We start from the raw sequence: 15,135 nt of genomic DNA, 5'->3' as shown, positions 1-15,135 counted from the left end.
CATTGAAGTGAAGGGTTAGTGTTCCGTCACCAGTCAGGTTTACGGCCACGCCACCGCACTGAGACTGCTCTAGTTCAGCTCTTTAGTGACATCAGCCTGAACATAGTTAGTGGCAACATTTCAGTCCTGGTACAACCGGATCCAACTAGAACAGGGCTGTCAAACTTAAATACACAGCAGGCCAAAACGAAAAAACTGGAACAAGTTGAGGTCCGGACTGGTTCAATGTTTATTAAAACCTTTTTTAAAACGATCTTATTGCACACATTGAACCTGGAACTAACAGAGCCCGTCACTTATTGCCTATAAAACAACATTAATCATTAAATAAATGAAAAAAGTTAAAATCCATTGCATTTACTTCTTATGGCTCTATATGAATTTTTCTTTTTCAGAGTAATTTTAAGTGAAAATATTTTCTACAGAACAGCCAAAAATAATTTCCTTATTTGAAAAATCAAATGTCTTGTAATAGCAAGAGAAGAGAAATGCAACAATTAAACTGGACTGAAGGTCAGTTTTCCACAAGTACACACTCATATATATAAGAAATATACTGTATATATATATATACATATCATAGTTTGTAGTGAAAGTTATTATGCAATATGAAATTAGATGAGTAAATTTACTGTCATCATAAACTGTGGTTCATATTTAACATTTCTACTTGTGGAGCCGTAGTTTCCTGTCCAGATGTTTGTATCTGTCATGGTCTTTGTTTGTTTCCTTACGTTGTATTCTTTCTTTCCAGCCTCACTGTCTCCACACAGACACTCAGCTTTATGCTTTACATCTATATACTCTTGTTTTTTTGGAGAGAGGAGTAGTTGACAATTGTGAGCAGCTCTGTCAGGCTTTTAGAGAACGAGTGAGGTACTCGCTTGCAGGTTGTGATTGATGCCCCATTGCACTGGCAGTGCATTGTGGGACTTGTAGTATTATAGTGATGCATGCTTTCTATCAGCGGGCCAGCTCTGATAGTGATTAGACATGATCATGCGGGCCAAAGATAATTCATTCACGGGCCACAAATCTACATAACCATTTCACCAGGAGACAACAGTCCAATTTAAACATGATCACATGCACTTATCACATAAAAGACTGGATATGCCAGAACTTCCTCCAGTTAAATGAAGACAAAACTGAAGAAAAGGGTTTGGAGTCAAGGAAGAAAGATTAAAAGTCAGCACTGAAATTATGTTAAAAACCAACAACCTGAACAGGAATCTGGAAGTAGTCCTGGGCTCAGACCTGAATCTCAGCAGCAAATGAAGATGGTTGTGAAGTCGGCCTGTTATCACTTAAAGAACGTCTGGAGGACTAAAGGACTGATGACTCAGCAGGATTTCTGCAGTTATCTTTAGTAGACTAGACTACTGGAACCCTGTCCTTACAGGTCTCCTTAAAGTCCATCACACAGCTGCAGTAAGTCCAGAAACCTGCTGCTCCAGTCTTCACTGAGACTACAGTAGGAACATGGATCATATACTCCAGTCCTCACTAAGAGCATAAACGTGGATCATCGAACTCCAGTCCTCACTAAGGCTAGGAACGTGGATCACAGACCTCCAGTGATCTGATCTTTACCTTCTGTCTGGTTGCTGTTAGTTTACAAAGCACTGTTTTGGGCCAAAATCCATTCAGGATCTTCTGGTTTGTCATAAACCAACCAGATCCCCCAAGTCATCAGGGTCAAGTCTACTTTCTGTTCCCAGGATCAGAACTAAACATGAATGAAGAAAAAACATGTTGTGGGGACAGTAGCGCCACTTGGCATCAGGTATAAAGTGAATAGAAGGGGTCCAAGAATGAAGCCTTGTGGTACCCCCAGGGGGAGAGCAGCAGAGGTCGAGGTGATATTTTATCAAAGAAATGCGTATTTTGAAATTTATTTTGACTAATGATATTTTCCAATGGCTGGAGTTCTGTGTTACACTCTACAACAATGTCTGGTGTAATTAATTATTACTGTCCATGTAGGAGTGGCAAAGCGAAGGTGGCAGGCTGGGATCATTCAAGACCACATTGAGGAGGTTGATGAAACGTTTGAGGTGCTGCTGGTCTCTCCTGAAGCCACAATTATTGGCAGGATCAGTAAGGCTGAAGTGACCATCAAAGACTCAGGAAAAGGTTAAAAATTATGCAGATGAGTATCTCTCATTTCTTGCCATGTTTTTATAAAAACCTCATGCTGACCTTTTGAAACTCGATCACTTCAGGGCAGTGCAGGCTTAACCAGGATCATCAGACTCCTCTTCTGGGAGGAAAAGAGATTCGATTGGACACGTATCCTCAACACGGATCCATTAAGCTGGAGAAACTCCCCCTTGACACAGAATCTGTCCCATGGACCCGAGGAGATGGCATCTCCAGCCCACCTGCAGAGCTCCCAAAAAAGATCAGAGTTTTGGGCAATCCTAAATCTGTACAACCATCCTTCCTTTGTGCTATAACTTTGCTTTATCGACTTTAGACCTCTGTATAAACCGTTTCTCTGTTTTTCAGATTGCTCCTTCATCTGTGTTTCACAATGGGACAGATGTAGTTTACACAGTAAGTCGCTGCAGTACCCGACAGCAGCCGGATATTTCTGAAGGTTGAAGACATCTTTAATCCCATTCTTTCTTCCATTCCAGTATCACGGAATCATGCAGATGAAAGTGGAGGACGAGACCTTGCCATCCAGGAGGGGCAGAAAGGCAAACATAAAGGTGGTTAACAGGGGGGCATTTACTGATACAAAACCAGATCCTCCAAAGATCCCAAAACCACAAAACACTAGACTTGTTGAAGGGGTGAGTACAAATATCATGGCTACTTGGAAATTGTGTCAATGAGATGATTTTAAATTAAATACATTCGGCCATTTGTTCACCAGCTGCTGCAAACTACAAGTTTACCAGCCTATTTTTGAGATGTTACTCAGTTACGTAATAAAACATCAAACATCTACTGTCAGAGCATTATTTGCTCATTCTTCAGAACTACAAAAGCTAATAAAGCAAAAAACTTTCCAATTCTAGGGTTCCACGAACGCAGCATCAATTGACATTTAAGTACGGCAGAGATAACAAGAAAAGAGGATAGATGAAACTTTACCCTTTAAATCTGACAGCTCATTGAATGACAAAATATTTGATTCTTTTTTAATCTGTGACTTCAAATACTCCCGTTTATACTTAGAGTGGAGATTTTTTTTCTTGATAATACAATGTTGTTAAAATATTTATTAATTCACAGTGTATATTTTGAGAAATTAATGTTTTATCTGCAGTCGACAGCAGCCAGTGCAGTCTAACTTTATAGAATCATGGAGAATTTCTACAGAACTAACCAGGCTAACTGCTATGCTAACAGAGAAAATGTTGCTAAACTAAACTAACTAAACTAAATAACTGTCTGATATAAAGTGACGCAATGTGAAAGTACAACGTGGCGTTCACTTGAAGTGCTATAAAATTTTTGAGATTTGAGCTGTTTTAGATGGTTAAGGTTGACTTTTCTGTTGTCTCTGTAGCAGTTAGCTTAGCTCAGCTGTCAGATTTCCTGCAGTTTACTGCAAGTAAAGAATTGGTGATCATAAATAGAAGAGTTCATATCACCCTACTTAATAAATTTGATTAAACGCTTAATAATCCCAATTTTTTTTTCCCCCAGATTTTTTTTTTTTTTTTTTTGTAAATCAGTGTTAGCTATTGTCTTTGTTAAGAAGTGGATGTTTAGTCGTTCCTTTGCTAACCAGTATTAACATGTCAGTCTACTTTAAGAGTGTTGATGGGACCAATTAGGCTTTTTTGTCTTTTTTGATTAAATGTAATGAGTATCCTTTTGTTGTTATTGTTTTCCATTGTAGGTAGAGCCTCTTTGAAATGTAGGTTAAATAAAGCCTCTTTCACTTTGGTTATTTGACTTACCACCGTTAGATGCTTTAAACCAAACAAACTGTTTAATTTTACTTCATTATTATAGTATTTCTCATGTATTATTATTGATTATCCTGGAAAAGGCTGTTTACCTTCAATTTGCAGCAGCACAAATAAACACATTAATTGTTTTGGCTACAGGTGACAGGTGATAGCTCTATCCCTAAGCCCTGTGTGCCAGAGCTAATGGGACTCCTGCATTTCAACCAAACCACAAATCAACTCTTTCACTGCAACGGTGTCACCTGGAAACCCTGGAAACCAACTCATCAGGTAACACATCATTATTTATTTGAGATGAAGATCCCATTTTCCCACAAATGTCAGCATGTCTCCGCATTTCCTCAGATGGTGAGTGCTCAGATGTGTCCTCGGGGTTGGACCTTTCATCAAGGCCTTTGCTTCATTCTCAGCACTGAGCACAAGGTCACATGGAGCGCAGCTAACAGGGCCTGCAGGGAAAAGTACAGTCCAACATTCTGCATGTTCTCATGAAAACACAGATTACACGCATGATGAACAGATGTAATCAGAATGTCCGAGTCAGGATGCATGGGCATGCATGCTTGGATTAGTTGTTTGTCATATGAAAGCTGTGTCACTTCATATTTATGCTATCTGTTATGTATGCCTGGAAAAAGAAAACAACCTTTCTGTTTTTTCTCTTTCTTCGGGATTTTAGATATAAGGGCTCTCTTGCAAGTGTTCGCTCTAAAACCAACATGGACTGGTTGTGGGACTTCAGTGGGAGAAAGCCGTTCTGGATAGGTGGGTGTTCAGTTCAGTTATCTGATAATCGTCTCTCAACTTTAACAATAAAACAATAAAAAAAATTTATGTAAGTCCTTTGTTTGAATACAAAATCAAGCTTTCATCATGCAATATCATCTTGGGCATAAGTGCACACGATTATTCAGTACTTAGTTGAGCCAAAGAGCTGGACAAATCTTTCTAACTCATTCTGACGAGTAGAAGAGTTAAGCTAAGTGCCGAAATGCTCCTTAAACAACTGAGTCTTTAGCTTGCTCTTAAAAGTGGATAAGGACTCTGTGGATCGGACGAAGTTTGGTAGATCGTTCCACCACTGGGAAACAACAGAGGAAAAGAGTCTAGCTACTGACTTGCGCCACGTTGTGGTGGGAGCACTAGGTGGTTTTCGCTGGCAGAGCGTAACTGTGGAGAGGGAGTGTAGCTCTGGATTAAGGAGTGACAGTGAATTGGTTACTGATGGTAGCGACCTTTTCAGTGAAGTAGGAAGCAAACATTTCTGCAGTCAACACACTGGGTGGTTGAGCAGGTGGTGGAGATAGAAGAGAGTTAAACGCCATGAACAGTAGTCATGTGTTGGGAGCATTGCGGCTCTTGTTCTGATAAAAGGCTATCTTGGCAGCCTTTAGGCTGGATGTGAAAAAAGTTTTTGCCAGTACTCAGACAAGTCAGTGTGCTCTTTTGATTTGCGCCACTTTCTTTCTGCAGCCCTGAGTCCGGCTCTGTAATCCCTTAGAACCTCTGGGAGGTTTTTGTCCCTTAGCAGTTCAGAAAGGGGCAGACAGGAAATCTGACATGGGAGCAGCATAAAAGCTTCCAGCAATAAAAAAAAAAGCCTCTGTGCAGATCTGTGCTGCTAAACCATGTAAACATTCTGTCATTAATTGGTCAGGGTGTCATGGACAACAAGACATTTATCCTGGAAGTGAAGAATCTTGGGATTCTCCAGTTCTCCTGGGATTTCATAACCTCACGAACCCAGCTAGGTGGACTGCACCTGACACGCTCCTAGTGTGGATTGACACACCATGGAGGTCAGAACAAAACTGTGGTGTGGCCAGATCGTGGCACACACGCACCCGGTGGAAATTGGACGTAAGCGTATCCAGTGGGACAAGCTTCATTTAGAGTTGTGTACTCCTCAGGCTTGTGCCAGGTCTCAGTAAGGCACATTAGATCAGGTCCAGCCTCCAAGATGTGGTCATGGACCAGAACCGCTTTGTTTGTAACCGACTGAGTGTTAAATAGTTCCACTTTGACGTTAGTAAGGGGCGTAGATTTTTGGAGCGCACGCAGAATGCTGAGATCCACTTCGGGTTTTCCACACTGCTTTCTTTGTCAGTGCTCCAACACAGCATCATCAGGAACAGTGCTGACAGGGTTCTGATGACGTCTCCACTGAGCAACAGGGCGAGACGCCGACCAGAGCAATGGAATGGAGCTCCTACTCATGGAATAAACGAATCCATGGCGAGAACCTCTATGGACATAGTGAGGCCGCCGTAGAAGTCTTAGCTGTTTAATAGCAGAGGTGTCCAGTGACATTGATCCGGTTTTGAGTCTAGATCAGTAATCATTATCAGAGGCATGACGAGGTCCAGAAGCAACACCGACAAAGAAAGTTCACTAGAAACCTCACCCTGCCGACCATGGCAACAGCACAGGGCCTCGGGTAAGTGCTGAAAAGTCGCACCACATGATGATCTATTGTCAATATTCAGCAAATCCTTAGTGCACCTGACTTTTGTCTCTGTTGAAATAGTGCCTTTGCTGGCACAGAGTCCTTAACTGCAACACAGAACAGTTTAGAGCTATTAAAACACCAAAAAGCAGTGGAGAAGCAGCAAACAACCAACGCCAGCGACCTCTCCCAACCTCCTCTTCTTCTCTATTCACGGATTTATCTCTGATATATGAGGCTCTTCTTAGAATAGTTTCAACTTATTTGTCTTGTCTTTGACAAAGGACCAATAACCATTACAACCTGTGTGTTTTTATCATTTAAATGTTTCCAAAGTCCAGTACTGAACTGGGAAAATGTGCTTTAAGTTTTGCCTTCTCTACCACTTGAACACCTTACTAACTGAACTAATAAGGACAATGGAGCTCATTTAATTTCAAGCTTTGATTTTTTAATCTTTTAAACTGTGCCTGTCTTTTTATTGGCTGCTGAATTATTTTAGTGGACACATCTTGGATTAACATGTCCCTTTGGTCACATTATTTTCAGTCTTTTCCATAATTTTCTGTCCAGGCCTGTTTCACGAGTTTATTTTTTAAAAAAAATTCTGCTGAAGCAATGTCTGACTTTCATTGGTTAAATTTCATTGAATTTTTATTCATTATTACTTTTGTCAGATTCAAGTTATTTCTGTGACCATTGTGAGTTTTTCTTTCATTAACCGAAGGGTACCAACAATTTTGTCCACGTCTGTACAAAACATGCAATTTGTTTTCACTTCTGAGAGGCTTTTCTGTTCTAGTCACAATGCATTCCTTCTGTGTCACATGGTTTTGGTAGCCTATCAGCCTATCAGATGCTGTGTTTTGATATTTTTCAGGTTTAACACAAGTTCTTGAGTATTATGTTCTAAATTAAATAATTTTATTATAATTTGTAATCTAATTATTTTTAACATTGAAATAATTGCTTTTAATGAGACTGAAAGAAATATTTTAAAAATAAAGAATAATAAATAAGAATAAAACAAATATTTAAAAATATTTGTTTTGTTCTTATTTTTATTTATTTTACTCAGCAATATATTTTATCATTATTTTATAAGCATTTCTCTCGAGTATTTATGTCTGAGTTTTATTTGTTTTCTATATAGTAATATAAATGCACACTGTACAATTGTGTGATATTCCTGGACAAAGTATCGGTATCAGTACTGGTATCAATATCGGTGTCAGTATCGGTATGAGTACTGGTATCAGTATCAATATTGGTATCAGTACTGGTATCAGTATTGGTATCAGTACTAGTATCAGTACTGATATCAGTATCGGTATGTGTATCAGTATTGGTATTGGTGTGAAAGGTTTATAAATGAGTGATATGGAAAGCAGCTGATCTGCTGCTTGTTTAATGTCCCCCCTCCAACAATTGCACCACATTCCCAATGTTGTTTATTTTTAACCGGTGTTTGTGGTGTAGAGCAAATTTCAGTTTGAACAAAAGTTCAAACTGGTTTGTTATGAACTGGGATGCTTAGCGCACATCCATTGTTTTGGGTTTTAATGATGTCAACGGTGCTCGTTTCCCATCACAGTTCATGTCCAAAGCTAGTTTCAAAAATGTGTCTCAAAGCGTTTTTTTTCCTCAGATAAAAATGACAGATTTCTCCTTTACCGTTCAAGGCCTGAATGACCGGGAGGGCCGCGGACGCTGGGAGTGGGCAGGCGGCGAACCCGTCACCTACACCAACTGGAGAACGGTGCCACCCAGGTCCAAGATGAAGGGAAGCAAGAAGTGCGTCCTGGTGTGGAGACGGGCCAAGTGGCAAATCAGAGACTGTGCGAGCGGGAGAGGTCATGGCTTTGTGTGCTCGGTAAAAACCACACCACAGTGAGCTGAGGATGGAGCCGCAACACCAGACAGCTTCCCAGAAAGGACCAAAAAGAACTCTGCTTTAGCTGTAATTTATAAGGATTCTCATACTGAATAACCTGTAACAGAGTATTTAAGTGACCTTGTTTACATCTTATTTACTCTAACCACTGGAAGTATTATCACCCATGTAAGCTGAAAAGAAATGTAAGGAAGTATTTAGCTGCTTTTGCAGCGACTAACAGTGGATTATGGTCATGTTTGGGATAATGTTATGTTGGGGGGTGGTTTTCACAGATTCTGCAACGCAACATCCAACATCGTGTGAAATCGATGAATTTAATTTATATTTTGCATATTTTATATGTTTTTAAATCAGTTTGTGTTTAATCTCTTTAACTCCGGCAGCAGTGGTACACTGTATGGAAGTGGTGGAGCTGGTTTTTATGTATTCAGGTGATAAATAATGATTTAAAAAAATGTCTGTGTGTATTTTGCTTTTTGGGAATTTGCAGATAAGAGCAAATTTATTAAATAAAAATGTGCAAACTCACATAAAAAATTAAGATTTTGTTAACTTGACTGAGTTTTACTGGAATGATGTGAATTTGTAGACGTTAGATGAAGCTAAGAAATCTGAGTTTGCTGGAAGATGAAAGACAAGAGAAACTTCATGAATCTTCTTTTTATTTCCACCTACATGATGATTCTAGTCCAGCTTCCTGAAAGTCCCTCATGAAGAGTAAATAGTTGCTACTTTGCAGCAGGACGTTGCTGTGGACGTGGGATGAACTAATGTCCCTGAATGCTGCAGGAAGTTGCTGTGGACGTGGAATGAACGGATGTCCCTGAATGCAGCAGGAATTTGGTGTGGAGGTGGGATGAACTGATGTCCCTGAACACAGCAGGACGTTGCTGTGGATGTGGTTTTAGCTAAAATAATGCCAAACCACCAACATCTCTGTTAAGCCTGGTACACACATAACGATTTTTTTAATCTTATGAGATTTTTTATCTGGTCGAGACCTCACACGTGAAGATAAAAAAAATCAGTTTTGATCGTACTGTGCGGTATGCTCCAAAAGAGTAATCACAGAACAACACACACATAATGATGCCGTCCCACAACTCATCTACAATCTAGTCCTCCGAACCCCACAAACATCGAAACATAGAAGTAGAAACATGGCAACAACTGGAAAACACAACACACAGCATGGAAGAGGATATATAGGACGAGGGAATGATGGTGGTCTTGGGACTATTGTTAACAGACAAATAAAGAAATAAAAAAAAAGCAATAACAGACTGGAAACAGCATGAACACAGACTTTATTTACTTCCTTGTTCCCCAGTCAGCTCGCTCTCTGATTGGTTACATTCCGTACCACGTCACCATCCACGCAGTCAGAATGCACAAGTCGTCAGCGTTCCTCAGAAATCGGTTCTGAAATATGTTGAATATGTTGAACCATGTTCAATATTTCCAATTGTCAGCTACGACCTGTTTCGGAGTGGATTATCAGGACAAATCGGCTTGACACACACCTCAGACCACATGATAATTGGACAGGGAACTCTCACGATGGTCAGGCGTTTGCCGTCCAAAGTCGGGAAGAGCCAAAATCAGGACAAAAACAGACCAAAAATTGTTATGTGTGTACCAGGCTTTACGCTGCAGCAGCTGCCTGGCTAACTGGTTTCAAACAGGTAAGACTCAAACTGTGCTTAGCAAAGCAAACTAAATTGGAATTTTTCAGGGTGTGAGACAGAGATCCTGATGGACCACATTGACAAACGTAAAAATGTTTAATTGGTGGGCACGGCGTGGGCATTACTGATGTCAGAAAGGCAGAATTTCGGTAGCAGTTGGCAGATGCTGTCATCGCAGTGTCAGAAGACAAGACACACCAGAAGAATCGGAACATGTGGCTGGATATCTCAGTTGATAGAGCATCCGTCTGTCATGCGGGAAATCCTACCGGTGGGACTCGTCTTGGAGAAAAGTGTCTGCTAAAGGACAGTAATGATACCGGTAGTTTGTTTTAATGTATAAAATAAATATGTATAGATACATCTGATATTGGTAGCAGTTTATTTAGTGTTAAATAATATTTCTTTGTAGTTGCTGGGTACGCCAGCTGAGTGGGTGGTGCTCCAGCTGGGTGGGTGGTGCAGAGGGACACAATTACCGCTATTAACCAAGTGGACAAAGAGTTGCGGGAAGACCATCTGGACAGAAATTGGGACAATAATAAAAAAGTACTGTGTAAGAATAAATAAATAAAAGGAAATCCACCTCTTGTGTGCTTCATTAGCGTTGGTTCACTTCTAGACCTCCAGCCTCCAGTCTGGTCCCTCGCTGCTGGAATGAAGGACCAAAGCTACTTTTCACACTGACTGCTACATGCTGGAAGCAGATTGTCCACCTTATTTAGCTGGATGGATTTTATAACATGGACGTTTTGTTTCACAATGACAGAACATATTTTAGTGGTTGAGGTTCTTATTAATATCATCTCCCTTTTTCCTGGGAATCTTCCTTTTTTCCCGAGTGTGCGCTCTTAGGAGATTTAATATGGAATGTGCCTCTTTCATTATATTCATTTTTGCAAACAGCTTTAATATCTAACATGTGGTGTGAGAGGTAAAAGTAGATTGTGCAGAAATGTCTCACATTTCACATCATTTCCTTGATTTTATTCTGGACCATTGGTCCGTTTTCCGTTTTCCTGGATTTTTGGGTCAGAGTTGCTGTGGAGGTAGGAACATTTTCCTGTCAATTTGGTTTTTATAAATCCTAAAAGTTGACTATATTTGGCGTACGTCGGTTTTTGTTCCTACACCAGCTTGATAAATGAGGCCCCAGAACAAGTTTCCTGAAAACTGGTTTCCTCCCAGCAGGAGAACTGGAGCTAGAGATCATCAAGGAGACACAAGATTAATTTATTATTCCTTAATAAATTATTTTTATTCATCATAGCAGTGAGAAACAAGAAGATTTTTACCGTTTTTTTTACCTCTTAATGAATTCAGTAGAAACCTTTTTGAGTCATTTGAATTTTTGATCAACCAAATAAATAAAATAAAAACAAAAAAGTACTTTTTTAAAAAAGTACCTGGTAATCTAAAATATTACTAAGCTGCTAAAATAAAAGTGCAAAGCTGCGTACAATGAATTACCATTAATTTGTGGTTAATAGCAATGAACTGTGGGAAACCATCACCATCTTAAAATCACCTTAATTACATTAATTCTACCTTAGTACATTATTTTATTCAGCATGTTGCCCTCCAGAGTTTCATGGTTAATATTACTAACAACTAAATTAAAATGAAGTTATATCCATGTTATATTTCACAGAGTGGAGGATATGCTGGTGCACAGAGCAGCAGAGGGTGGAGATTAGGGGGCCTAACACCTAGACCAGGGCTACTCAATTCGGTCCTACGAGGGCCACAATCTAGCAGGCTTTCCATGTATCCCTGCACCAACACACCTGAGTCAAATTAATGAGTCATTGTGTAGAACCTGATTGGCTGTTAGAGCCACCTAATTTGACTCAGGTGTGTTGGTGCAGGGATACATGGAAAACCTGCTGGACTGCGGCCCTCGTAGGACCGAATTGAGTAGCCCTGACCTAGACCTTAAACAGTTGATCCAGCCATGGAATGAGTAAATGTCCACTGTGTTGAACTATTCATTTACTTCAATGTTTTTTACATTTATGCACATTAAATGAGATTAAAATAAAATTAAAATTCAACTTGTATGAAGCTTTTAAGTAATATTTTGTACTAAGGTATTTTCCATTACACTCCTGAACATTCCCTGTAATAAAGTCTAATTTAATTTTTCTTTTTTTTTAAAGTATGCATTAGTTAAAATCATTGTTAGTTGATTAAATCAGTAGTTTCAAGAATTCCTGCAGACTGTGATGTCTGCAGGAATAAAAATATTATTCCAGTGTTTATACGCACAACAACTGTCTCATAGAATAATGTTGGGGTTTTTTCTATCATTGGTTATGGGTGGTTGTTGTTGTTTTTCCATTTTAGGAACTCAGTTTGTCATTATTTAGAACACGGCCAGTGGGTCCGAACCACAAGGATAAGCAGCAATGTGATTATCCGCATCATGTGATCTCCCAGCATGGGATGAAAGGAGGTCTTTCATCCGGGCTGTGAGCAGTTCTTAGATGTTTGCCTGCAGTGAAACATTCTGCAGATCCTCGTCAGCTCGGTGAGTCCAGCTCAGTCTCAGACTATTCAGATTAATGTTCCAGTTTGATTTACAAAATTTAGATTTATATTTATCACCGCATGTGTTTAATGAATTAATCATTTGGTGGTCGGTGAGATATTTAAAAACTCACATTTCATGCAGACACAGTTTAAATATTGTGAACTTTAATATTTCTACTTCTGCATTCAGGTTATTATTGTTTAACATTTTATAGGATGTTGTTTCCAGCGAACCACAGTGTTAAGTAACCATCTCTGTTTCCTTTGAAGAAAATTATTAGCAACTGACTGCCGGTTTATTATAAAGAATACTGGAGTGATGTTAAGATGTGGTGGAGCCAGCTTTGAACATCCAGACTGAGTCTGTAAAACTCACTGATTAACATGTTGGATCACTACTGATTTTTCCACATATCCATAGATATATGGAAACAATAAATAGAGGTTTAAGGTGGATTTCTGAGCAAATCTGAGCAGCTGTATTAGGTTTAGACAGCTGGACACGGCAGCGGTAGTTCTTTCCCCTTTTTCTTTTATACAATAAAATGAAATATTCTATTCATGTAATAATTAATGGAGGAATTAATGGAGGTTAATTTTTTCCATTTGGATAAAAAAGTTGAGAAAATGATGACTGAGCTCCTTTTATAACCAACCCAGTTATATCAGCACCAGAAAAGTTGAGAAGTTTTCTGCATAAAGAGCTGTAAACATCAGATCCCTGCAGCAATGCTCGTATTAGAGGAGATAGCCATAAACCTGACTACAGACCTGACTACAGACCTGACCACAGACCTGACCATAAACCTGACCACAGACCTGACCACTGACCTGACCACAGACCTGACCATAAACCTGACCACAGACCTGACCATAAACCTGACCACAGACCTGACTACAAAAAAATGTTTTCACTGCGTTTCTGTCCATCAAGGACAAGCTTGTATTCAGAAAACTGAGCGTTTTTTTATTTGTACCGTTTATATGGCTTCCTGGTTATATAAAACAGCTTCAGGTTACATTTCTGGATGCAACTGTGGAGTGTTTGGATCAACCTGGTGTCACAAATTTCTGTCACAAACCACTTCTGCATTAAACATCTGCAGCTCATCCAAAACGCTGCTGCTAGAGTTTTAACCAGGACTAAGAGATCTGAACACATCACACCAGTTTTGAAATCTTTACACTGGCTTCCTGTCAGTCACAGAATAGATTTTAAAACCCTTCTGATTGTTTACAAATCCCAGAATGATTTAGGCCCAGAATACATCTGTGATATGTTCAGAAAATATAAACCTAGCAGAGCTCTTAGATCCAAAGACTCTGGTCAACTAGTCCAGACCAGAGTCCAGACTAAACATGGAGAAGCAGCATTTAGCTGTTATGCTTCATCAACACTGTGTACAGTGGGGATGGGGGGCTGACCTCAACTCAGGACGTTGTAGGTCGGTGAAGATAATACTTTGAAGACTGCCTTAATCCCACCGGCACATCATCCAATGAGTAAGCAGAGTAGGGGGACCTTGGTGTGGGCTCTCCTATCTCTGGGACTGAGGTTGCTGAGGTGGCAGGGACCCGGGGGTGGATGACATCTGTCCAGAGTTCCTTAAAGCTCTGGATGCTGTAGGGCTGTCTTGGTTGATACGCCTCTGCAGGATTGCGTGGACATTGAGAACAGTTCCCCTGGACTGGCAGACTGGGGTGTGCTTCAACTACAGGGGGATCACACTCCTCAGACTCCCTGGTAAGGTCTATTCAGGGGTGCTGGAGAGGAGGGTCTGTCAGATAGTTGAACCTCGGATTCAGGAGGAGCAATGTGGTTTTCATCTTGGTTGTGGAACACTGGACCAGCTCTACACCCTCTTCAGGGTCTTGGAGGAGTCATGGCAGTGTGACCAGTGCCAGAGTTTGGTCCGCATTGCTGGCAGTAAATCAGATTAGTTTCCAGTGAGGGTTGGACTCCGCCAAGGCTGCCCTTTGTCACCGATTCTGTTTATAACTTTTATGGACAGAATTTCTAGGATCAGCCGAGGTGTTGAGGGAATTTGGTTTGGTGGCCTCAAGATTGGGTCTCTGCTGTTTGCAGATGATATGTTTTTTTTGGCTTCATCGGGCTATGATCTTTAGCTCTCACAGGAGCAATTCCCAGCCAAGTGTGAAGCGGTCGAGATCGGAATCAGAGCCTCGAATTCAGAGACCATGGTCCTCAGCCATAAAAGGGTGGAGTTCTTTTTGCAGGTTTGGAATGAGGCTTAGCCCCAAGTAGAGGAGTTCAAGTATCTAAGGAGCTTATTCACAAGTGAAGAAAGGATGGAGCAGGAGATTTACAGGCAGGTCTGTTGTGGTGAAGAAGGAGCTGAGTCAAAAGCAAAGCTCTTGATCTATGTTCCTACCCTCACCTGTGGTCACGAGCTGTGGGTAGTGACTGAAAGAACTTGATCACGAATACAAGCGGACGAAATGAGTTTTCTCCGCAGGGTGGCTAGCCTCTCCCTTAAGGTGGATTTATGCTCGGCTAAGGTGTAGCTGATGCTGGTGAGTTTGCTCTGCACTCAAGCGTAGGGGTACGAGTCATTTTGGTGTTGCAGTTTCTCCTCCTAACCTGAAGGTGGCAGTAGGGGTGGTGTCGGCCTGTAAACT

The 15,135-nt window shown here is 40.5% G+C and overlaps 1 protein-coding gene across 1 annotated transcript in view; it reads left to right on the top strand.

Annotated features, from left to right (window-relative positions):
* frem1a (Fras1 related extracellular matrix 1a) overlaps positions 1-8,812 on the top strand; it is a 51,116-nt gene extending 42,304 nt beyond the window's left edge. Inside the window, exons 30-37 of the mRNA XM_041986657.1 lie at positions 1,987-2,136; positions 2,226-2,431; positions 2,512-2,559; positions 2,643-2,801; positions 4,071-4,202; positions 4,278-4,393; positions 4,612-4,697; positions 8,061-8,812. Of these exons, the coding sequence (XP_041842591.1) occupies positions 1,987-2,136; positions 2,226-2,431; positions 2,512-2,559; positions 2,643-2,801; positions 4,071-4,202; positions 4,278-4,393; positions 4,612-4,697; positions 8,061-8,272 (1,109 nt within the window). The 3' untranslated portion in view covers positions 8,273-8,812. The remainder of the gene's footprint in view (positions 1-1,986; positions 2,137-2,225; positions 2,432-2,511; positions 2,560-2,642; positions 2,802-4,070; positions 4,203-4,277; positions 4,394-4,611; positions 4,698-8,060) is intronic.
* The last annotated feature ends 6,323 nt before the right edge of the window (positions 8,813-15,135 follow it).

This window comes from Melanotaenia boesemani, chromosome 5 (assembly GCF_017639745.1).
Source record: "Melanotaenia boesemani isolate fMelBoe1 chromosome 5, fMelBoe1.pri, whole genome shotgun sequence".
NCBI lineage: Eukaryota > Metazoa > Chordata > Actinopteri > Atheriniformes > Melanotaeniidae > Melanotaenia > Melanotaenia boesemani.
Note: the sequence above shows the minus strand (reverse complement) of the source record. Positions and strands in the feature narration are given on the sequence as shown.